Source organism: Colius striatus, chromosome 10 (genome assembly GCF_028858725.1).
Source record: "Colius striatus isolate bColStr4 chromosome 10, bColStr4.1.hap1, whole genome shotgun sequence".
In the NCBI taxonomy this organism is placed as follows: Eukaryota; Metazoa; Chordata; class Aves; order Coliiformes; family Coliidae; genus Colius; species Colius striatus.
The window spans coordinates 17,068,077-17,090,800 of record NC_084768.1 but is presented as its reverse complement, the minus strand read 5'-3'; the positions used below and the strand labels follow the sequence as shown (position 1 = coordinate 17,090,800).

Here is a 22,724-nt window from a genome sequence, read left to right as displayed (position 1 = left end):
AGACTGCCCAATACAAATGCACACCACAATGTAGGTCTGTAAGATGAAAAAGCAAACTGCTGCTTGTAATCACTTGGGTGCACCTGTAAATCTGTGGGGAAATCTCACTGCCACCACCTAAAATTCGCGGTCAATGAATGGAAACTGGGAGCTGAGGAACGGAAGTCTCCCTGCCTCTCCTCAGTATGGTTTTGTGATGAGCTCTTGTAAGTGCTGGCCCTTGCTGCATGGTCTAAATTCTGCATATTTTCTTGGAAGGAAAGAGAAATTCTACCAAGATGAGTAGCAGTGTCTACTCCAGGCCTTAATCACAAGTCACTCAATCAGATTAGGTCTTGCTGCAGTGCTCAGCATTGACCTGAGGTCATAAAAATGCCTTTCCCTCTCTAAGTTTTCCTTTTTCGTGTTAAAAGTGGACTGTAGGATTGGAGATAGTATTTGCAAAGGTAAGAAGGGCAGCAGAAGCTGCCAGAAGAGCCTGCCTGTGCCCCCAGGCACTGTGTGTTTCCCACGTGGCAGCACGTGGCTGGTTCAGCCTGAACAGCATACCACAATGATTTGGTCAGTGGGTGAAGGCAGCCCACTGAGCTGGCTCTGCTTGGGCTGTTAACACTGGGGCAGCTCTGCTGAGGCTGCAGCACTGACACTGCCTTCCTCTTCTAGGCTAAGGTGTTTTTTATCAGTGGGACTCAGCCAGGAAAAGATGTGGAGTGCACAACAGATGCCAGTAATTTGTCCTATGTGAAATGAAGCAATTCCCACAGCTACACTTGAGATGGGGATCTTCCTCCCTCTGCTGAGAGGAGTCCTCAGCTCTGCCTCTCCCCTTGCACAGGGTGCTGGGGCTTTTGGTGTTCCTTTTGCTCTGGTTGTGGCCCAGCAGTGGAACAGCAGCTGCCTCTGCCTGAGCAGGTGGTTGGCTGGTGTGTGTGTGGCTGATAGCTCACCACCTGCGTGGCAGCAGAGCCCTGGAGTGCCCCATGGGCATGTTGCTGCCGGGCACACTCCTTCCTGAGGCTGTTGGTGCCTGTGCTGCCGGGCTGGCCCTGCTCTGCGTGCTGCTGCCTCGGGGGGAGGAGCAGGCGGGTGCCCCCAACCTGCAGCCGAGGGCGGAAGCTCTTTGGGGTTTTGCTGCTGGTGTCTGAGGCTTTCACAGAGCTGCAGCATCCGAGCTGGGTGTTTGCTGCTGGAGCGATGCAGACGTATAAAGGCAGAGCTGGGGCCTCTCCCAGGGCTCAGCCTGGGACAGCCCCGAGGGCTTTTGGCTGCCATATGGAAGATCACTCCAAGCATGTCCGTTCTGTCCCACTCCCAGCTATGCAGCAGAACTTGAACTATGTGTACCCCCAGATCTTTTGGGTGGACGGCTGTGCTGACACCAGCACTTCCTGCCCCTCGACACCCCCTGTTGCTCCTTTCCCGCCGCCAGTTCCTGACCGGAGGACAAAGCCAAGGAACAACAGGGAAAGGAGGAGCGTTGGCTTCCTGGTGATCTCCTTGCTAATCCTATTGGCTCTCACTGGAGTGGGACTGAGCATGTTTCAGATTTTCCACCTGGAGAAAGAACTGGCTGAACTCAGAGAGGTGAGGTCTGGCTGGCTGGTCTTGGAGGCTCTGGGGAACTGGAGGAGGGAACCCTAAAACTTCAAATTGAGTCTGAGATGCTCAGGTGGCATGAAACTGCCCAAGGAGCAGGCTGGTGATATTTCAGTGTCTGCCATGCCAGTGTAAGTGGGGTTGGTTGTTACTGTGGGAGGGGGCTGCCCTATTGGTGACTGATATATCTGGTTATCTTTGTGTTTGAGTGCTGCAAGGTCTCTCTCCCTGTATATTTATTAGCACTTTGCAGCTCTCTATGAGCACCCAGAATTACCACTGTCAAAGGTAGTAGTTGGCTGCTTTAGATGATGCCTTTATGCTCTCACTCTGCTAAGACAACTTGTTACTCTTCTCTTTTGACAGTCTGCCAGCACTGAACGCATCCCTCCAGCTTTGGAGAAGCTCATAGGTGAGTTGAGCATAGAGGAAGAACTCTCCTGTGTCAGCACACGGGAATGCTTCTGTTGAGCTCTTCCCTTCTCAGGAGGGGGCCAAGACAGGATTGAAGCTCAAAGCTCTGATTTCACTAGTTTGTCTGTGATGTGGGGATGGGGTCCTGCACCCTGGCTGCTGGAGTGCAGGTGTCAGCCACAGGTTCCTGGCACAGTGTGCCTTTTATGGGGCACCTTTCATAGGACTTTTATCAGGGATTCTTTGCTGTAAAAGTGAGCTTCTGGCTGTCCTAACATACAGCAACAATGTGAAGGGAAAGAGGAGAACTGAGACAGGCACTACACATTACTACTTTCTCTACCTGCTCTTCATAGATTCCATGAGGATGCAGAGGGTTTCGTTTTCTTTGGGCATGGGGGATTCACTCCCCCCCCGAGAGTGCAACTTAGATTTTTTCCTGAGTTCTTTTGGTGCAGTCTCACTGTAGCCAAAGCTACATGAGAAGATCCTGGTTATATATGTTGTGGGGTTTTGATGGTAGTGGTTTTTTCTCTTAGGAAAAAAAAACGTGAGTTTCAATTTCACTGACATTTCTAAGTGAAATGTAGAAAAATTGACAGATTCTTGTGGAAAGTTTAAATCTAAATGGAACAACTTAAAAGTCATATGTTGAGCTTCCAAACTATTATTCTACTTTTACATTCCACGTTAATGTTAGCAGTGGGACTATTACTTTTTAAAGATGGCCAAGTTGGAAAGAAATGTTCACCTCCCTTGACAATTTTTGATAGATCTGAAAAGATGATTCTTTTTTTCCCTTGAGGGTTTTGGGTAGCAGGAAAGTGAATTTCTTCTCAAGTTTGTTCTGATACTGAATGAAAGCAAATTTGAAAATAGCAAAACTGTCTGGAAGGAGCAGCCCTGGTTCCCAACAGCAAATTCTGTAATCTATTGCTTAGGGGGAAGGGGAACTGTCACTGTAACTGGATTCTCGGTGGTCTGATCACAGGCTACAGTAGCAGTAGCTGAACACAAGTGATAAATAGTAACTCTGATTTGTCTTGAGGAGGATGGATCAATAAATCAAACCAGGGAAATAATATAAAGGAGAAATGAGGAGAGAAAAACTTAATTGGCTTGAGAAAAGAAAGGCTTTTTAAAATTTGAGAACATGGTGCTTGGAAGTCACTGATGAGAGGAAAGGAAGGATAGAGTGGGATGGGGTCCAAACACTGAGTCACCGTAACTGGCCCATCTCTCAATGGGGAATTGAGCCCTCCAGGGAAGGCAACATCTTCCCAGCTGTGCTCTGCCTCTCTGAGGACAATGTCTCCCTGGCCAGGGGAGTGGTCTCATTTCTTCTCTGATGTAATTGTAAGGAAAGTTGGTACTCGGGAGATGGAAGCCCACTGCTGTACCCCTTGGCAGTACTAGACTGGAATGGGGCAATAGAAAAGGCTCATCTATGACAGGACATGAGCTGTCACCCTGGCATGGGCCAGAGATGCTGGGTGAAGGGGCAGCATTGTCCCTCTCCTACACCCCAAGTGAGAGGCCTCTGCTTGAGCTCACCAACTGAGACACTTGAAGATGATAGCTCTTTGTTATTTAACCTTGATTTTGATCCCATCTGGATCCTTTGCTGCAACTCTTCCTTTTTAACTCCTGCTCTTGCCCTGCAGTGTTTGCCCAAGCACCACTCTGCCTTGTTGCACTAAGACATAGTGCTGATGTGCCCTGTGCTGCTCAGAATCATCCTAATTTCAGCTTCATGGTTGACTCCCCTCTGTCTTCTGGGCTGACTTCTCCAGGGAGAAGATGCCTAACTCTTTCCCTATTGTTGTGCAGGGCAGAGGGAGCAGCTCAATGAAAAGGAAGCAAGGAAGGCAGCACACTTAACAGGTAGGTGCTGAGGGGCCAGCAGATGTGGGAGCAGGGGATACATTGGGCAGATGTGTCTGGGATGGGAGGGTGGTGTGACATGGCTGTAGTTGTTGAGGAAACTGCTTCACACAGGCTTTCCTATTTTTCTTTGTTAACCTTTGTTCTCCAAAAGTGGGAAGTTACTCCATAGTCAAATCTTTCCCTCATTTTGGCTTTTCAGCAAGGACTGTATTGGTTTTGGTTTAGTTTTTGGTTTGCCTCTGGGGTGTGCAGGGCAGAGCTGCCTAGCGTTGGGTGAGGCGAAGGTGAGAGCTCTCACCAGCGTGAGGGTGGGCAGACTTTCCGTGCTGCTTCTGAGGATTTGAAGAACAGTTGACTTGGTGTGATATGGGGTGTGACTTGAGGTGGGGGGAATGGAAAACCCATAACTGCTTGTACTTGCCACATATTTCCTCTTGCTTCTGCTTCCAGGGAACCCAGCCCAGCGGGACCTTCCTCTGGAGTGGGAGCCCGTCTCTGGCCATGCCTTCACCAACGGCGTTCAGTACAGGGACCAGGGCCTCGTCATCAATGAGACAGGCCTGTACTTTGTGTACTCCAACATCCTCTTCCGAGGCAGCGTCTGCAGCAGCCAAGTGTTGACCCACCTCGTCTACAAGAAAAACCCGTCCTCGCCGGGCAGCCACGTGCTGATGGAGGACAAAGGCATCAACTACTGTATGGGTCAGAAAATGTGGGCCCGGAAAAGCTACCTGGGGGCTTTGTTCAACCTCAGGAAGATGGACAGTTTGCATGTCAATGTCTCCAAAATTGCTCTAGTTAATTTTGAGGAATCCAAGACGTTCTTTGGCTTATTTAAGCTTTGAATGGGGCTGTCAGAGCGGGGCTGGTAGCCCCCTATACCCCCCCACCAAGGGGTGAGTACGTCTGAATGGCAGTGACTAAGCCAATGTTTTGCACCACAGAGCCCACCAAGAAACCAATGTTTCAATTTTCAGCATGAGAGGGCTCAAGCAACTGGTAAAGGCTTGGAAGCAAACCTCTGGAAAGCACCAGAGCACTGTACTGTATCACCCTGAAGAGAATCACACGTTAATTGCCTCTGAGAGAAACCCCATCAAACTTACAATGCAGTGTGCTTAAGACCCTGATGAAACTCACTACTTGTTACCTGAGAAGATGCTGGTGCCAGCTGCCCCACATGGCACCGTGGCCCTGGTGAGCTTGGGAGACAGCTGGCAGGCATTGAGAAGGACCCTTAAGCCAGGACTGCGGGTGCCTGAGCTGTGCACACTGCAGGTAGTGCTGTGGGAAAGAGTAGTGTGGAGGTCTCAGCTGCCCACGCTGAGCAATGGAAGGCCATCCTGCCTGGGCACTTGGCACTGTGACTGCTGTACAACAGGCACCTGCATGTTAGCTGGCTTCTTGCACACGCTGTGTTCATATTGCATTAAGTTATTGATTGTTCATACCCTAGAAAATGTGCCCTGACCCCTTTATTTAACTCATCCTGCCTGCCTTGCAAGTCATGTGCTAGAAGCAGCGGTGTCGTGAGGGGGTACCAAACCCTGGAGAGACACTGTGACTGTGCCATGGTGGTGGGGGCTGGTGGGGAGACCATGTGCTCTGCTGGCAGGACCTGAACAATGCAGTGGTGGAGAGCAGTGAGGCCTGAGGGGACAGAAACATCTCCAGACCCCTTCCTGCCCTTTTTACACATCAGGGGCCCGGTGGAGACCTGGTCCTGCCACCCCCTGCATGGTGCTGGTTACTGTCAATGGCATGGTTTTGCTTGACCCCTTGTCAGGGTATATTTTCTCCTGAGTAAAATACAGATGATAACAAAATATTCTTCTAGTAAGTGGCACTGTCCTCTCCTCATTTGAGGCAGCAGGGTTCTGCAATGGCCAAAGCCCTTGAAGGCCTCTCATCAGGGGCCAGCACCCAGCTTCTCCAGCAGCGTGGCAGAAATCTTGAGAACCTGACCCTACTTTGCTGCCTTGTTGATGGGGCACAGGGTCCCAGCCATGGAGCTTTGGGGCTTCAGCATTGAAATATCATGATTCGGGGACTAGGAAGGTGTGATGTGGGTAGAATAGACCAGGCATCCCAAGCCTTGTTTGACCAGCAGGAAGGGGACTGATCTCCAGACACAGGCTTGAGCTTGAGTGGAGCCAGACACTTGTTGCTTAGTGGAAGCACTGTCCTCAAAGGCACCATAACCCCCTGTGTGCCCTCAGGCCCCAGCAGTGCTTCACATGTTCCAGTCTGAAGGGCAAGAAAAGGAAGTGGCACTTTGGTGTTAAGAAAAACTCCTATTTGCTCCCTGTCTTAGTCCATGGGGATCTTCTGTTGCACAACCCAGTTAACCCCAAGGCTGTCTGCCACGTCCCCACTGGGCAACATAAAAATGCTGTGGTGCGTTGTCATCTTTTCCTGTGGTCCAGCTTTCTGTTGGTCACATTAAACACTGTCTCTTGGGCAGCCTGCAGCATTTATTTCCTTTTCCATGGTGCTGCTCTCTGTTCAGTGGTGTGTGGCCTGTGGTTTGCTGTTGCTTGTTTCGGGGAAGCTTATTTCTTTGAAAGATAAAAGTGGACGCTGCATCTCCCTGCTCACACAACTGCTGCTGCACTCTAAGCATTGTGTTTCTCAGGATGGAAAACGCATCAGAAGGTCCAAGTGGAGGGACCATTTTTCTTGACTAATGTTCTGTCACTGCCTTCATACTCTACGAGTATCACAGGGGCAAACCGCATAGCACAGGGAACCAAACCCTGCCGGGAAAGACTGGAAGTTGCACAAGCTTCTGACTGCTGTTAGTGCTGACCTGCTTGTGTAGTGACCACCCATCCAAACAGGGAGACGGCATCTGTATGAACACATGGCTACAACCTTGCTGCTATTTCTGTAGCAAAACTACTGAGCCCAGTGCATGCTTCCTTTCTTGGCTGGTGAACAGCTTGGAGAGAGATGGGGCATTCTGTGCCCAGAGGAAACTGATGCTGAAGTTACACTCTGCTAGAGCTGTACTGGTGCAGGGCTGGAGAGCTCTCAAAGGTTTCTGTAAATCAGCACCCAGTAACCCATCTAGCATGTATGTGGGGTTGGCTCTGGGGCAGGATGTGGCTATTCTTGCTCATCAGGGGGAGGCCAGGATCTGTTACTCTATCAGAAATGCTAAAGGCAATGCAGACCTGCATGTTTCAAAGAGAGGGGCACAGTGGGGTGGATAGTCACACTATACATGGTGCTGGGATTTCCTGAGGATAACAGAGCTGGCTTCTCCTGGGAGGATGAAGCTAGATGCTGCTAGGCATGCTCCTGAGGCAGAGCAGGGCTGGGACTGCGTTGAGTCAATGGCACGGCTGACAGTGAGACACGTGTTTCTGCTTTGTGATCCCATCCTCAAACATCACTCTCATCTGCCTGGAGGAAATGCACCACTTATTTTGAATGTTTGGCTAAAGCACACAAGCTAAGATCAGGATTGTACAATTTCAGACAGCAGAGAGTGAATTCATAGACTTGTGCTGCAGTGGCATTTCTAAAGTCATCTGTTTATCTGGCTAATGAGCTGCTCATTTAGGGAAATGCTTGTTCTTACCATTAAATACTTAATATTTAATGCTGATAGTATTGATGACTCTTATCAAGTGTTTTGTTCCCTCTCCAGCAAGGGAAGAGTGTCCTCCCTAGACAGGAATATCCATTCCAGGTCCCTTAGCAGGGCTGCCCATTATGATGTTTGGTTTTCTTCTATCTAGAGGAAAACGAGTGACTCGTCCCTGCAGGTCATGTTTCTGGATTGCAGTGGTCTGAGCTGATCTCTTTCCTTGATAGAGCAGCCTGGGCCACATGTGGAGGTACCCCAGGGTTTGGGCACCATTTAATAGGGCTCTAGAGAGTTTGCTAAGTGACAGATCATCTCCTGATAAGACATTTGTGTTCTGCTTCCAGTGCCTGGGGGTTCATATTCTGTCTTCCTAAGCACAGGTGTTTGCTTTCCTATGTGATCCAACCTGAGGGAGCTGGCTGGTGCTGAGCCAGGGGGTATGTTGCAGGCACACAGACAGCTCCCGTGGCCAACTGAACCCTTTTCAGGAGCTGCCTGTTTATTTGGGCATGCAGCTGACCAAATCAGGGCTCTGAACAACATGGAAACATCTGTGCTGCCATGGATGAGCTGCTTGATAGAGATACAAGCTCTTTTGTCACTGATGTGTATCAGATGCTGCATCCTATCTACCTACCCTGGCAGAAGAAAGGGGAGGGCAGCATGCTGATGTCTTAAAAACCTAGGGCAAAACCTTATGTCCACTAACCAAGGTGGCAGAAGGGACATTGCTGTTTCTACCGCAAACACCCAGTAGAAGCAAGGAGATGCTCTGAGAGACAGTACAGGCAGAAAGTGAGGCAGGATGAGCAGTGAGCAGGGCTGGTGTGTGATAGGTGCTGTTTCACACAGATATGTGGACATGGGAGGTGGTGTGGTGGCAAACAGCCCTGCCAGCGCAGCGCTGATTCAATGTCCTGAGTCCTTACCAGTGTATGGTCACCTGTGACAGGGAGGAAGGTGACTGGGGCAGCAGCAAAGGTCTGAAGGACACCTGTAATGCAAAAGTAGAAAGAGCAGTTGCTGATTTCCAGTATGTGCAGTGGCATCAGGGGTGTCAGAGACAAGAAACGGAACCACACCGTGGACTACTTCTTGGCAGGCTTGCTCAGATGCACATCTTGGCTCAGAAACCTCACAGCTTAGTTGTGGTAGTGAGCTGGAACTGTCAGTGCTGAGACATGATGTGACTGTAGCCCTGCCAGTGAGAAGGGAGAGCATGAGTAAGAATCAGAGAATTGCTGTGTCTGAGACCACTCAAATCCTGTGACTTCAGACAGCAAACTTGTAGTTGATCTGACAAGTTTCGTTGTTGCTTTGGTTGGGTTTATTTGGCTTTGACTTTGGTTTGCCATTTATTTAGGTTTTTCTTTTTTTACTTTTTTACTAATTTACCTGGAGACAGTCTTGGGCTTTCTAAGTTTCTATTGCAATGTCTTGTGGGGTTACTTTTTCCAGCCCATGGAGCTGTAAAAAACTCTGCCAAATTGTTAGCAGGCTGGGAAGAATCATTGTCTAGGGATTAGAGAGGGGAGAAAAAGAGAAGGGAGATAAATACTGCTATTATTTTTCTGGAACTCTGACATGTGGGCATATTACATCATGGTTACAACACTGTAATTTTAGGCATGACTAAGTGACTGAGGTTTAACACAAAAGAGAGGATGAGGTGAGTTAAGAGAGAGGAGGAGTTTTGATTCACGGTGAGGCAAGTTGCATGTGAATTTCTAGTTGATTTAAATTAAAAAAAAAAAGAAAGAAGGGAAGGTTGATAACTTGTTGCTGATTCATCTCTCAGGATAACAGAAGGAGTTAAATGCAGATGACTGAAGCTATGACACAGGAGATGTGAGACTGGAAGCTGTGGTGCAGGAAGCTGCTGAGTGTCTGTAAAGGGGTCTTCTGCCAGACAGAGGTGTAAGGAGATGCTGAGTTCCTGGGCACCTGCCTGTGGTGTGACCAGCAATACTGCTTTAGGATTCTACCAGTAGGCACTGGTCTGGTTGGTTAGCTCTGCCAGGACATCACCAGTCATGCAAACAGGAACACAGGCTTTCTGTTGTGAAGACTCATGTCTATTTTTTTAAAATAAGCTGCTCTTTTCTCTGGGTAACAGAGAGGCAAAAATCTCTGGGTAGAATGACAAACCCCAGTGTCCATGGTGATACAGCACCAGACTCTGCTGTTTAGGACTGTTGGGGCTGAATGCAGAACATGCCAAAAGCCATACAACTACTGAATTCTTTGAAAAAAATCCTGAAATTGGCACTTGGTAGCTGTATTTTCGTTTCTCTGTGTTGCAGCTCATTGCCTGTAAACCATGCCTAGCACCTGACTTTATAGGACATTGTGAAGAAGCACTTGTTAATTTCTCCTCAGTGCTTGTATTGGGCCAGAAAATGGGCCAGGATATGGTGTTAGTGGTGAGCTTCTCCCCTCTGACAGCCAGCAGGCAGCACATCCAGCCCTCTGAAGAGAGAATAAGGTGATAATGAAGAAAGGACACAGCACTATGAACCTCATTTAGACAGCAACTGTTGCTTCTTTGTATAGGCTTCTTGGGAAGTTTGACCTTTTCCTTGTGTCCAAGTTACTCTCATTTGTTCTCTTGTGACTCTTTTCTAGTGTTTCGTATGTTCTCCAAGTCTGGTACTCCTGCTGAACACTTTGCTTTTGCACTTAGGGTGTGAAAACCTTTTGCAGAACCACTGAACTGCCTGTTAGCAGTATGCTTCATAAAATTGGTTTGGAAATTCAGTCTTAAACCACTTTTACTTCTCTCATTCTTTCCTTTTTTTCTTCCACATAGGAAATTAAAAGTAAAAAACCTCCAAACTGCTCCCCCCCCCTCTGCCCCTCATAGCCTTGTTTGTTAAAATTGCTATTTCCTGTGGTCTTGCAGATCACGCTGAACATAGAAACGTGAACCTGAAATACCTTTGTGCTCTCTTGCTGAGCATAAAGGGGAGCAGGTGGGCAGTAAAGCCCCATGCTGACTTCCAGCCTTGCATCAGGGCAGTGTTTCTGTTGGGAATCTCTCCTTCCTGATGCCATGGTGTAAGCCCACAGTCTCCAAAGGTCCTGTCAGTGTTGCAAATGTCTCTGCCAGAGATGCTGATAGAAATGCTTTTTTTTACCCCCTCATTGTCCCTGTGTGCTGAACAAAGCCAGTGGCTTTCCTCTCTAGGGCAAGCAGGGCTGAGCCATGTGGGAAGTACTCAGACTGTCACCTGGAATATGCTGTAGCACTAGTATGTCCTAGGTACTCCACACACTTCTGAAGGCTTGAAATATAAATAGTACTTGCTACTTGTGCTGGGTTAACCCTGGCCGGCTCCTTGATGACCACCTGCCCCTCTCACACCCTCTGTTCAACAGGACATGGGGAGAAAACAAGATAGAAAGGCTCATAGTTGAGATAAATACAAGTAGCTCACTTGCCAATTACCCTTGTTGCCAAACAGACTTGGTTTGGGGAAATAAATTCATTGCCAATTTAAAGAGATTTGGATCGTGAGAAACAAAGAACACTACCTTCCACTTACACACACACCAACCCCTCCCCATTTTCTCCCTGGGCCTAACACCTTCATTCACAACTCCTCTATCTGTGTGTTTCTCACACTTTTCCCCCTCACTCCTCCCTGACAAGCAGCGTGTTTCCTTTTTTGAACATGTTTTCCCCTTTTTAAAGCATGTTTTCCCTCAGGCTGCCCCTGCTTCCCTGAGGGGCTCAGGGCGGTTGGCTCCTGAGGGCGCTGGAACCGGTGGGAACTGGCGGGAACCGGCTGTGTCGGGTGCGAGGCCACCTGGGGCTCTCCCTATAGACACCCACTGCCAAGGCCCCGCTGCTAGGCACACAGCATGGGCTCCTATTTGATGGCTTTGGGAAGCAGCAGCAGCACAGATCTGGAAAGGTGTTAATGTGCAGCCATGAAAGGTGCCCGGACTCTGGTGCCTTCTCTGTGGCTGTGCCTTTGGCAGAGCAACACCCGCTGTCAAGGACTGGTGGCACCCAGAGGGATCTGCAAATGGCTGCTGGGGGGAAGAGACAGTTATGCAGATATGAGGAGAGAATTGTGAGGGGATGGCTGTGGCTGAGACATTAGAAAAGACTGTCTGCACTCTGTGTGGGAAGATAGAAATTATTAATAACTATGTCTGTAGACAGATTTTTTTTTCCTCCCTTAAGTGGCATGAAACCAAACATAGTACAAATTGCAGCCCGCCTCAGAGCAGGTAAAACTGTCAGCGATTTGGGCTGGACACTTGAAGTGTTTTGATTCTATATTTGGAAGGAAATGGAATACAATCATATAATAACCATAACATAATACTTTTATTTCCAATGGTAGCTAGTTCACTAATACCAAGTTTAATTAAAATCAGAAAGCCTGTAGGACTTGCATGGAGAACTTCTGGAGTTTTGTGGTTCTAACTGGAACTACCTGAGCTGCTGGTGTTAGGTTGAACCAAGTCTGTGTGTGCCAGGAGTCTGATGTTTGTTAAACATTAAATTTCCAGTGTGAACATAGAGTTAGTGGCTGGAAAGGAAAATGTGAATAGAAACTGAGAAACGGCTCTTTTTAGTAAGAGATAACTCGGAGCAAGGAGGGAGAACAAAACAGCAGTAAAAACGGTTTCCCCACTGTGCTCCCCAGGGCTGCTTGGTCCTTGCAGGCGGTGCTTTGCCTCCAGACATCAACACACCTCTCCTGCCCCAGCAAGGTTTCTGTCACCTCAAGTGTCACCTTGTCCTTCTGCTGCAGGCTGACACCCAGCCCCCTCTGGGACTCCTTTCCCTGCCCTCCCCACAAAGTGTAGGGGCTTTTTCCCCAGGCAGGCTCAGTATCCCACCTGAGGTCATCTTAAAAGCAGGTAAGAAATGCTGAACCCACAAAGTCCTTTACATGAAGCATTATGAGGGAGTTTAAGGAGTGGATCTATAGAAGTCTAACAGAGGAGAGCAGCCAGTAAACAGCAGATGTGGTCCATCTTTCCCAAGGACAGAGAGGCTTCAGACCTGCTGTCCACCTGACAGGAGTGGTGCAGAGCCATTGAGCATGGGATAGTCTCTTTCTGTCATGCCCCAGTCTGTGTCAAGCCCCTGTGAGAGAGGGTCATGGTGTCTGCCCGCTGCATGCCTCACATGCTAGAGGCACTTGGTTGGTGTGATGCCCAAAACGACTGCAGCAGCTGTGCAAAGTATGGAGTGGGAAGAGGGCTGTAGCCAAATGGGATGGTGCCTCATAGAGCCCTGTTACAAAGTACATTTCCTAGTGATTGCATTGGTTCTTGTTACCTCAGTTTTCTAGGCTGATGTCCCAGGAATTCTTGGCCACGCATCCTGACACCAAGCTCTTTCACATCAGGGATGTGCAGGAGTTTAAGACTGCAGGTATAAAATCCTAAGAGGACAATTCACTCATGCTTTATTTACTGCTGGGGCGCCTTTATCATGCACAGTTTTCCGTTTTGAAAGTAGAAAATTTTGGAGCTGGGAGTAGTAACTCCTTTTTCACACAGAGCAACATATATTTGGTCCCCAGGCAGCATTTTCCCATGCAGCCTTTGCTGGAGGCTGAAATCTGTAGCTGTATTTTGCCCTCTGCTTTGTGTTGTTTGCTCTTTAATTTCTAGTTGCATTTTTTTATGCCTTTCCAGGTGACATATGATTCTTATTGTCAAAACAGATAACAATATGTTACTTGTCAGCATTTAGTGCACTTTGATGTATAGTGGCATTATGGGGTGTGTGTGAATGTGCACATCAGGTGTTACCAAGGTCCTTTCAGTAATCTATGATGACTCATTTTTTTTCCTGTTATCCTTTTTTTTGTTTGTTTTTCCTTCACTGCTGTTAGGGTTTGCCTGAACTCAAGCCTAGCATGTACTCTATTTTAGAGTTCTCTTCAGGGGAGATATTTGCTTTGTGTTAAGACATTGGGATGAGTAGCTGGCAACACTTAAGGATGAGGGGAGTGTGAGCTTGACTGGAGATACGGGGCCTGTGGTAGGAAAAAAATAGCTTGAATTGTGAACATTGGCAGGTGACAGTCAACTGTGCATGTGGGTGAATGTCCAAAAAGGAGCTATTTTCCATCTAAAGCCTAAAGCTGATACAGCTCTGAAGGCAGGGTCCCTCCATACAGGTAGTATGGTGTATGGCTCTGCCTAGGCAGAGGAGGGTACATGACTGGTGGTGGTGGGGAGAAAATGGTGGAGTGAGGAGTTTTTTCCATGAAAGGCTGCAACAATGGCTTGTGGAACTGAAGGGTGCAGGACAGGCTGCAAGGAGCAGCAGGCAATAGCTTCTTGTGCCTGGGAGTCTCCAACTAGTACACTCCAGGCCCCCTTGCACTGGGACAGGAAGCATGTGCAAAGAGTTACAAATGCCCCCAAAAAACCACTGCTGATGAAGAAAATAGGCTGAGTAGATAATATTTTACAGGCTGTGTTCCAGTGTTGGCAGAAGGGAAGAGCTAGTCTGTAAAAATACTTCAGTTACTTTGTCAGCAAGGTTATAGCATCTTTTTCTCTTGCCATAGAGCTTTGCTTATGTGAGGTGAGGGTACCTGGAAGCAGTGGCAGCCACCACAGGGGCTGTGTTTGCAACATTCTGAGACCTGGCCAAGAAGTGACTTGGGTGAGTAGCCAGCAGATGTATTTGGGAGGGAGGTAGAATACATGAAGTGCCATGGCAAGTGCTGGAGAGTGGGAAATGCCCTGAGCTCTTTGCCTGCAGGTAGGAACTGGATAAGGATGGGCATGGGGGCTGACAACACAGATGGGAGGAGCTGTATCAGGGTCTCATGAACTCTGCTTGGATGAGTAGAGTGCATCTTTTTGCCTCATAAGGAAATTAAATTCACAGATACCATCTCCTTTGTCTCAGAGCCTGTTACCTTAGGGACACTGGTCTGAACAGACTCGGTGTGCAGTTTGTAAGTGAGGAAATGGTTACAGGGATATTTTCAGATGAAGGGAAGCAGAGAAGAGGAAAGATGTGGCCACACTAACCATGCAGGAAAGGAAGAAGCTTAAAAAAGGAGCAGAGTGAAAGGCTTGGGGGGAGAATCAAGATTTGGACAGACATTGGCAGGGACCTACATGCTGAATGGAGCCACAGGTTCTTCCAACCACATGAAGAAGTTCTTTGGTGGCACAAAGAAAGCTAAACAATAGGTCCCACTTGTAGGTAGGGTGGCTCCAGATCCCTGGCACATGCACAACTAACACTCAACCAAGCCAGTGTCCCTGTGTCTTGCCTGTGTTCCCTGGCTCTGCCATGCAGGGCAGCTGCCAGGAGTTCTTGTGATCTGTGATGTTTGCACTCTGGACTGCCAGGGCAGGGTGGCTTTGTGAGAGAGGGGTATAATACTTCCAAAACAGCCTGGAGACATCAAGGCCCACAGGTGATTCATAACTATTTGCATTCTACAAATTACTCCTCTGCTGGGACAGGTGAATCACATCTGGTGGTGGTGAGAGCTTGGGGGGAGATAAGGCCCTTCTTTCCACAAGTGGTGGAGGACTTTCCCCTTGTCCTGATGCCCTGGCACCATGGTCTGTGCTGAAGACCTTTTGGAAACTCCTTCCTCCCCAGTGTTGAGCAAGGTGCCCACCCAATCCTGCAGCATCTCATTCCCTGAGACCAGGTGAATGCTTGTGGTGGTGCAGAGGGTGTGCAGTGGTGCCACCCACAGCCTGGGCTGCCCCCACACTGCTGCAGGCCGGTACATTGCCTGCTCTGAGGAGGTCCTGGCTCTCCTGTATGGCCATGGTGACTGCCCACGCTGCCTCCCCTGCTGGGTGGGAGGTGATGTTCAACTATTTCCATGGTGCCTGGCAGTGGTGGGGCAGGAAGTGGTGATGATCTAAGCTGTGAGACCTTCTTCCCTGAGATTGCTGGTTTTAGCCTTGGGTGGCTCACTGGGGGCCTGAGCAGTGATAGCCCCAGTGGCTGGCTGGCTGGCTGGTCTGTCTTAATCCCAGTAGTGAGGCTTGTCCTACTGCTAGAAGGTGAAGGTGGTCAATTGTGGCTACAGGATGAGGCCTTTGCATAAGTGTATGTTCTCTGCAGAACTTGCAGACTCCCTTGGAGAGTCCTGAGCTCAGGAGGACAACCCCAGGAAAAGATTTTGTCTCCATGTGAGCCAGGGACTCTGGGACTGGGACCTTCAGTGTGGGCTGACACATGCCAACACCATGGCCTAGTTGTTAGCCCTGCCTGGTGCAGGAGGCTGGACAGAGGCTCTCCACACAGCCCTTCTCACCTTCCTTAGGCTATGTGTTTCTGAGCCTGAGGTGGTATTCTCATGAGGGGAAACTTTCCTCCAGCAGCTAGGGAAGAGGAGAGGATGTGCAGGAGGGGCTGAACAGCTCCTCTCTGTTCCAGACACCTTTGGGGTGACTGGCTTGTTTTAGCTGCTCAGGGCAGGTTGTCCCTTGTGACACCTCACTGCCACCTGGAAGGGAGCGTAACAGTAGTGGTTGAGATAAACAGCTTTGGGCTTATTAGGATGGGAGATACAAACAGAAAATGTTTCCTCTTTATTTTGTGTAAGCACAGCTACAGGAAATCAAGCTGCCTTGGGCAGGAAGCAGAGGTTACAGAGGACAGGGACAGGACAGCAGGTGGGGTTTTATGTGCTTCTGGGAGCACTCTTCATCCACTGCTACCCCCAAGAATTGTCACCATCTTAATTGCCTGAAGGGTTTCATGACCCTCAAAGGGCTTTGGTAAGAGGGAGCAGGGGTGTCAGGCCTGTAGCCTGAGAGCCTACTTTGCTGTGCATCCTGCACCATCCAGCCATGGCTGGATGAACATTCCCAGGAAGCACTCTACAGGGAAGGAGCTGGAGCTAGGACAGCTTCTGAACTGCTGTGATGAAATATACACAGAGGCCTTGAAGACTGGGGCAGGGAGGTGTAAAGAACACAATTTAAATGGCCACCCAGCTTTACACATGCAAATTTCCAAACATGTTACTATGTGACCTCTGGATGCAGATAACAAGTATGACCATGTTAAAGTGAGTTTTGGCAAAACCATTCCTGCATTGCTTTGAGAACATTAAGTGGGAAGCTGAGTTCAGAGTGATCTTAAAAGTATAATCTTCAAGAGACTCAAAAGTAAATTAAGATCTCAGTAAGCATCTGTCTTGAGTCCAAAAAGGTAGAGGTGGCTATTGCCAGTATTGTGTTATTGAGACTGCTCACCAGCCAGACACAATAATGTTAGTTCCAGCTGGGAAGAGCTTTAGACAAAAAAAAAAAAGGTAGTATTAAACTTCTTTGTGATAGGAGCTTTCCTAGTTCTTGTGAAGATTTGCCACACACGACTCTTGGGACCAATGTAAGCTGATGGTGATGTGAAGCATATCAAATAGAAAGTGTTAGATTGGCTCATCAGCAAAGTGCTTAGTATTGGTGTGAAAGCAAAGGGCCTGAGCACAGAGAAGCAGCATCCTATGATAAATCTTCACTAGATAAAGATTGCATCCTTCCTTTGCTCTTCCTCTGCCTTTTATCTGTTTAACTGGGACATCCTTACCAAGAGAAGAGTGGGTCACTGTTGTCTTCATTGCTAAACGTGGAAAAAAATGTCCTGAGAAGGTCAAGTGTTTGTAACAAAACTAGTTTGGAAAAGGCTGTATTATTTGAGTAAGCAGGACTTGCTGTGAGGAGTGGAAAGAAGTGGGAGGAGAAATCAACTCCCCTCAGTAATAAGATGTTTAGTCATTTCTGACCTGTCCTGGAGACTTGTATCTAAGAGTCTGAAAGTTGTTCAGTGGTTTCTGACCTGTGTTAGAGAATCATCTAAGAATCTGAAAGTTGTGTGAGAAAATGCTAACTTTGAATCCTTGGACAAAAGGGAATTCCAGAGTCAACATGACATGTAAGAGAACACTGCAAAACTTAGTGGGGCCCAATCCCAGATCAGTCAGCAGGGTAGAGCTAAACCTCTCTTCACAGTTTGAATGGCTCATAGGTGTTATCTGGAACTGTTTTATTTTCTGCACACTTGGCTTGCAGGTGCTTTCAGTTTCAACTCAGAGCTACAGTCCTTCAGGATCCTGGACCCTTTCTAAAGGGGCAGCAAAAGATAGATAAAAGCAGTTAAAATTCCTTAGAAGTCTCTCAGATTATTGATGTGATTTCCCCCTGCAAAATTGAGGGAATGGACAAGTAAGAGCAGAATGGAGAACGGGAGCACCCTGGGAGGTGACCTGCACCTGAGTACCCAACTGCCACTGAATCATTTGTCACTGTAAACCCCAGCTGAAGCAATACAACCCTGTTGCACAACACAAACCCACTTTCTGGGATGGGGCGACCCTGAAGAGTCACTAGGACTGTCCTAGAGCAACTGGCAAGCAACTCCTCATGGCTTACCCATGGCAGGTAGAAGGAAAGTCTTTGAGCTGGAGAGACCAAAGGCAGTGGTGAGTGACTTTCCTCCTACCTCTTAGCCAACTTCTGCAGCACCTGCCTTGTAGTGAGGCTGCAATTTGAACCATAGTGGTTAAGGAATTGCTGAGAGGAAATTAAATTCTGTCTCATAACTACCATTCTTGGGGAAAAATGCAGCTATCTTTTTCCCTTGCTGGAGACAGGTGTGAAATCCACTGGTGTAAAACAGCCTAATCTAAGTGAAAAACACAACACCTGGTTTGCCCAGCGAGGGGTGATTAACCTGAGGTATCCTCACACCTGAGTGGAGACCAGGTGATTAAAAGGTTAATTGGACAAATTACTTAAAGCAGAGTAAAGGTAAGCAAGGGCCAGTTGTGCTGTGCTGGCTGGGAGGTAAGGTTGTGTGCTCTTTGATCTTCTTATTTTAGAATCTGCAGCTTAATGTTCTTGTCTAGGGCATTACTTCTTGCTTGGGTTTGTTTTGTGTGTTTGAAAATGACCTGGTTTTGTGCTAATTAATCTCTAATTGCTGAGTGAGTTCTCCAAAAGGAGGAGGTGAGATCCTTAATAATAATGACTGCATAATGCTAGAGTGGAGAGAGGCTGGAGGGTCTTCAGACTGACCCAGGAGTTGCTGCAGTGTGGTTAACACATCCTCTGTTTAGCTGCTCGGACCCACCTCTCTGGTGGTTCTTTTGGACATCTGATGACACAGAGGCCAGGCAAACTCTGAAGGCAGCAAAATCCATTTGTTGTGCTTCCTTCCTGGGCCTCTGATACCTAGGTGACAGACAGATTTATGCACCTGGGCTCTTAAAGTCTTAAGTCTTGTCTATACTGCAAAAGAGTGTATATACTGTCTATGCTGAAAGCTGTACCTCTGTTACTTTGGCTAATTGCTGCTTTGTATCACTCTACTTGCAGGCCTCCTTATGTTTCCCTCTCAGCAATGGGTGTCTCTGAAGCTTTTGGGACTGCAGTCACAAAAATATTCTTCTGTGGTCATAAACCAAAAGTCAAACAAATTCAGTCAAAGGAGAGTGAGAGAGATTCGGCTAAACAGCAGTCACCCAGGGATCAAAAAGTGTTTACAAGAAAGGAAACCACCCATGAAATCAGCCTTGATGATTTTACCTGACCAGATCTGTGCTCCCTTCCTGTGCCTCCGAGCACTGGCTCTCCCTCAGGGTGCTACCTGACATGTAAGGGCCAAAGGCGCTAAATAGACACGGATGAGGCTGCTCCTCAACTGGACTGTTTCTGGCTCTCCTGCTGTAAACCCATTGGTGCAGACTGGGATATACTGGACTGGAGGAGCTGCAGGCACTGCAAGGAGCTGGCTGTGGATGCTTCCCTGAAAGGTAAGAGGGTAGAGGGACTGTGCAGCCATAAGGTGTGGAAGGGTTCCTGCCTTGAGTGTTCTCTTTGGTGTGGATTTGAGTCTAGGAGCAGAGTTAGGAGACATCCCATTCCCATAGCAATTTGTTTCAAACTCTAGTAGGTGCTGATTGATCAGAAGCAGCATATTACAAATGCTTCCCCTCTGAAAGCTGATCTGGTGAGATAAGGAACTATCAGTTGGTATTTCCATTGGACTTAAAAGCAAATAACCCCTTTTCCACCACCACCACCACACTAGTTCCATGTCTCGGTGAAGGGAGAACAGCTCTGCCCACTCCCTTTTGCTTGCTCTGAAAACCAGTGTTGAGCCAGGGCCTGGAGTAAAGAAGCTGCTCTAACCCAGGACTTTTCAGTACTCTGGCAGCCTGCACAGAAAAGGGAGCAGCAACAGGCTTCAGAAGGAATGAGTGTACTGATGCTCCAGAGCTAGCTGGCAGCAGCCCCTGCATAAAGGGGTCTTTTAGTTCACTCTGTGCCTTGTGTTGTCCTGTTGTGACTCAGCTGAGTGTGCTCATCTTTCTACTCTCTGCAGTGGGGTTGAAAAATGTCAAAGAAGCTGTGTGTATGGGTTGATTAATTGTATCTGAGGACTAAAAAGCAAAACACTCTCCATCACTTGTTTTCACTTTGTTGTGACTACCATGTACTCCCCACTGATTTGTTTGAATGTCAGAGGCGGAGCATCTTCCTGCCAGGGACCTCAAAGCTGTGCCCAGAGTGAGGCCGTCCTGCAGTGGCACCTATAGAAACTATGCTTGTCCAGGGTTGTTGAGTGGGAATCCTCCCATTTGTAGAAGTCTCTGGGAAGGCCTTTGAAAGGTTTTGAGTGAGGAAGATTCATATTTCCCACCTTGCAGTGCTCTCTCCATCCTGTAATGCCTCAAGTTCTCTTCCATGCTGAAGTGATTTATGCCAAATCTAAGATGTGGCAATCAGAATTTTGTCTCAGATTTTTTTGTTTTCATGGGTGAAATGAGCTGCTTTAAATTAAGTGGAGAAATAATATTTCTCTTCTCAAAGTCCTTTTGTCTTGCTCTAAACTCCCAGTGACAATGTTGCAACTGACCAGGCTTGTTCATTTGGCCTTTTGCTAAGGGATGCATGTTTGTTATCAGATTTAGGACAACATGATGTTTCCTATTTCCCACCTGTCAAAAGGCTGTTTATTTAAGTATTTGTTTGAAAACCATGCTGTCTTGCTTTTCCATGATGACTGTTAAAGGGAGTCTGTTTGTTTTTTCGGAATCCTTTGCAAAATCACCCCCAAAGACACAAGATCTTTGCACTAGGTGTAACCCTGTTGTTAGGACAAGAGTATTCCTGCAATGTCTTTTTCTCTCAGGTTTTATACCATGTTTTTGATCTTAGTGTTTTTATTAGCAGAATGGTAATTGGGTTCCTGGGGTAGTGGGTGTGGGGGGGAGTGTTGAGGGTGGACTATGTGATGGACTGTAGCTCTTCTTGGCTCTCGTGGTAATAAAGCCCACGGCATGACAATGGTTTTGTGTTGGTTGGGATGAAAGGTGCATTTGATACTTGGGTAGAGAACTACATACTTAGCAATTGCATCTTCTGAGCTGTCCTGGGAAGGGTTTTTTGCTCTTGCCAAACTGTTAAGTCTCCAGCAGCCAGAGGAGGGGCTGATGAGGAAGCCCTTGTCTGTAGATGTGCAGAGGAGCAAGTGGGAGACCTGTGACTAGAGGACATGTACTGCTGGTACAAACTCTGCCTGCCCAGAGCTTGCTGTGCCCTTGCTACCCAAAGTGGTGTAAGAAAACTCCTCAAGTTTTCAGGGCTGAAGATTGTAAAGAGGGAGTCTGTTATCAGGTCCCTAGAGAAATGTATGGAGGGGAAGGGGGCTTTGTGGGTCACAGGTAGAGAGAAAAGGCAATAAGTATGTGTGGAGGCAGAGCAGCTGGCAGGGCAGCATGGCACTGGAGCAGATCAAAAGGCCTCAAGTTCTGGGACATAAGCACGGTGTTTATCAGCCCTGGCACAGGGAGGAGGTACAAGCAGTTCTGCATGCTGATGTGATTAATGTTATACATACCCAAATAAAACACTTTCCTCCCGGTGGTTCTGCCTGTCTCTGTAATCACTTGCATCTGCATTGTTTTTACCCTGCCCACACGTTTCGTTTGCTCCTATAAGCACATGAAGAAACCACCCTCCCACTTGCTGTGTGACTCACGCTGTCACCCCTTCAGGAAACCAAGAGATAATCTCACTATGGCTGATAAAGGCAGCTCCTTTTTAGCTTCACAGGTGGTGGGACACCTCTCAAGTGCTGCTTGCAGCAGCTTTAGGGGCATCCCCACCTCCTCAAATTCAAATATGGTCTGAAGATCAAAGACCTGAGCTCCTCAGCTGCAGCTTGGGACTGGGTCACCTCTGCACAGAGCAGGCGGGGACTCCTCCTGGGGGTGGCTTTTCTCTTTCCTGCTTTGTGCTAGGCTGCCCTTTGAGGCTGCCTGCTCTTCTGCCCTGCTCTGGCCTGTACTCTTCTTTGTGACAGCTGTATGTGTAACACACTGTCATGCGTGGGATGGCATCACAGTGTTTCTGTGCAGAATAAGGCAAGGATGCCCTGGGGAAGTGCAGAGCACAGCCTGCAGGAGCAATAGGAAGGCTGTCTCTCCATTTTGGGATTATGTTTACTTTAAATAAGAACTTCAGAAAACCAAGGCAGTCTACTGGCACAGTCTAGTGTACACACTGTTGCCAGGGCAGTCCTGATGCATTGTGACACTCTCTTGCTTTTTCCCTGTGAGATTTCTGCTTTTTTTGGTAAAACAGTGGGTGTTTGGTATTTCTCTTGCCCTTTCTTGATACCAAAGTGGTGACCTGCAACTGGATAACTGTAAACTCCCTGAACCCTGACTGATGTGAACTCTGTCATTCCCATCTGCTCCTCCCCTACTCTGTGCAAGTGATTCTGAAATAAGACCGAGTTTACTACCTTCAGAATATGCTGGGAGCAGGAACAGGCTGTGCTTGTCTCAAAGTGGAGAGCTAGAAACACAAATAACACTGAAATTGCCTATTTTGGATCCTCCAAGGCATCTGTCAGGGTGATGTGCAAGTTATTTTTAAGCAAGATCTGTGTTCAGCATTCGGTTTGTTCAAAGACACCTAGCTCCATGAAAATTCAGAAAATTCTCAAAATTCAGCACCACTTCTGGTTGAGTACATTGATGCCTGGGACTTGTCCTACAGGACACAGTTTTTTCAGCTAGCAGTTTCCCTGTGAGATGGGTATTAAGCTGTGTATTGGGGAACCTTTCAAGTATGCTGGGTCACGGAAGGACATACAAACTCTTTAAAGCTGTCAGGATCCTGGCCCGTGCTCTGATCCCCTGAGGAAGTCCCTGCAGGACATGGCTGCCCATGGGAGAGCAGAGGCCAAGGGCCC

General features: G+C 47.9%; 1 protein-coding gene across 1 annotated transcript; it reads left to right on the top strand.

Annotated features, from left to right (window-relative positions):
- Positions 1–1,194: 1,194 nt before the first annotated feature.
- On the top strand, positions 1,195–5,688 carry FASLG (Fas ligand). Its single transcript, XM_010210798.2, has 4 exons — positions 1,195–1,584; positions 1,963–2,008; positions 3,841–3,894; positions 4,348–5,688. The coding sequence occupies exons 1-4, from the start codon at positions 1,195–1,197 to the stop codon at positions 4,740–4,742; spliced, it is 885 nt and encodes a 294-aa protein (XP_010209100.1). The 3' UTR covers positions 4,743–5,688.
- Positions 5,689–22,724: the final 17,036 nt, after the last annotated feature.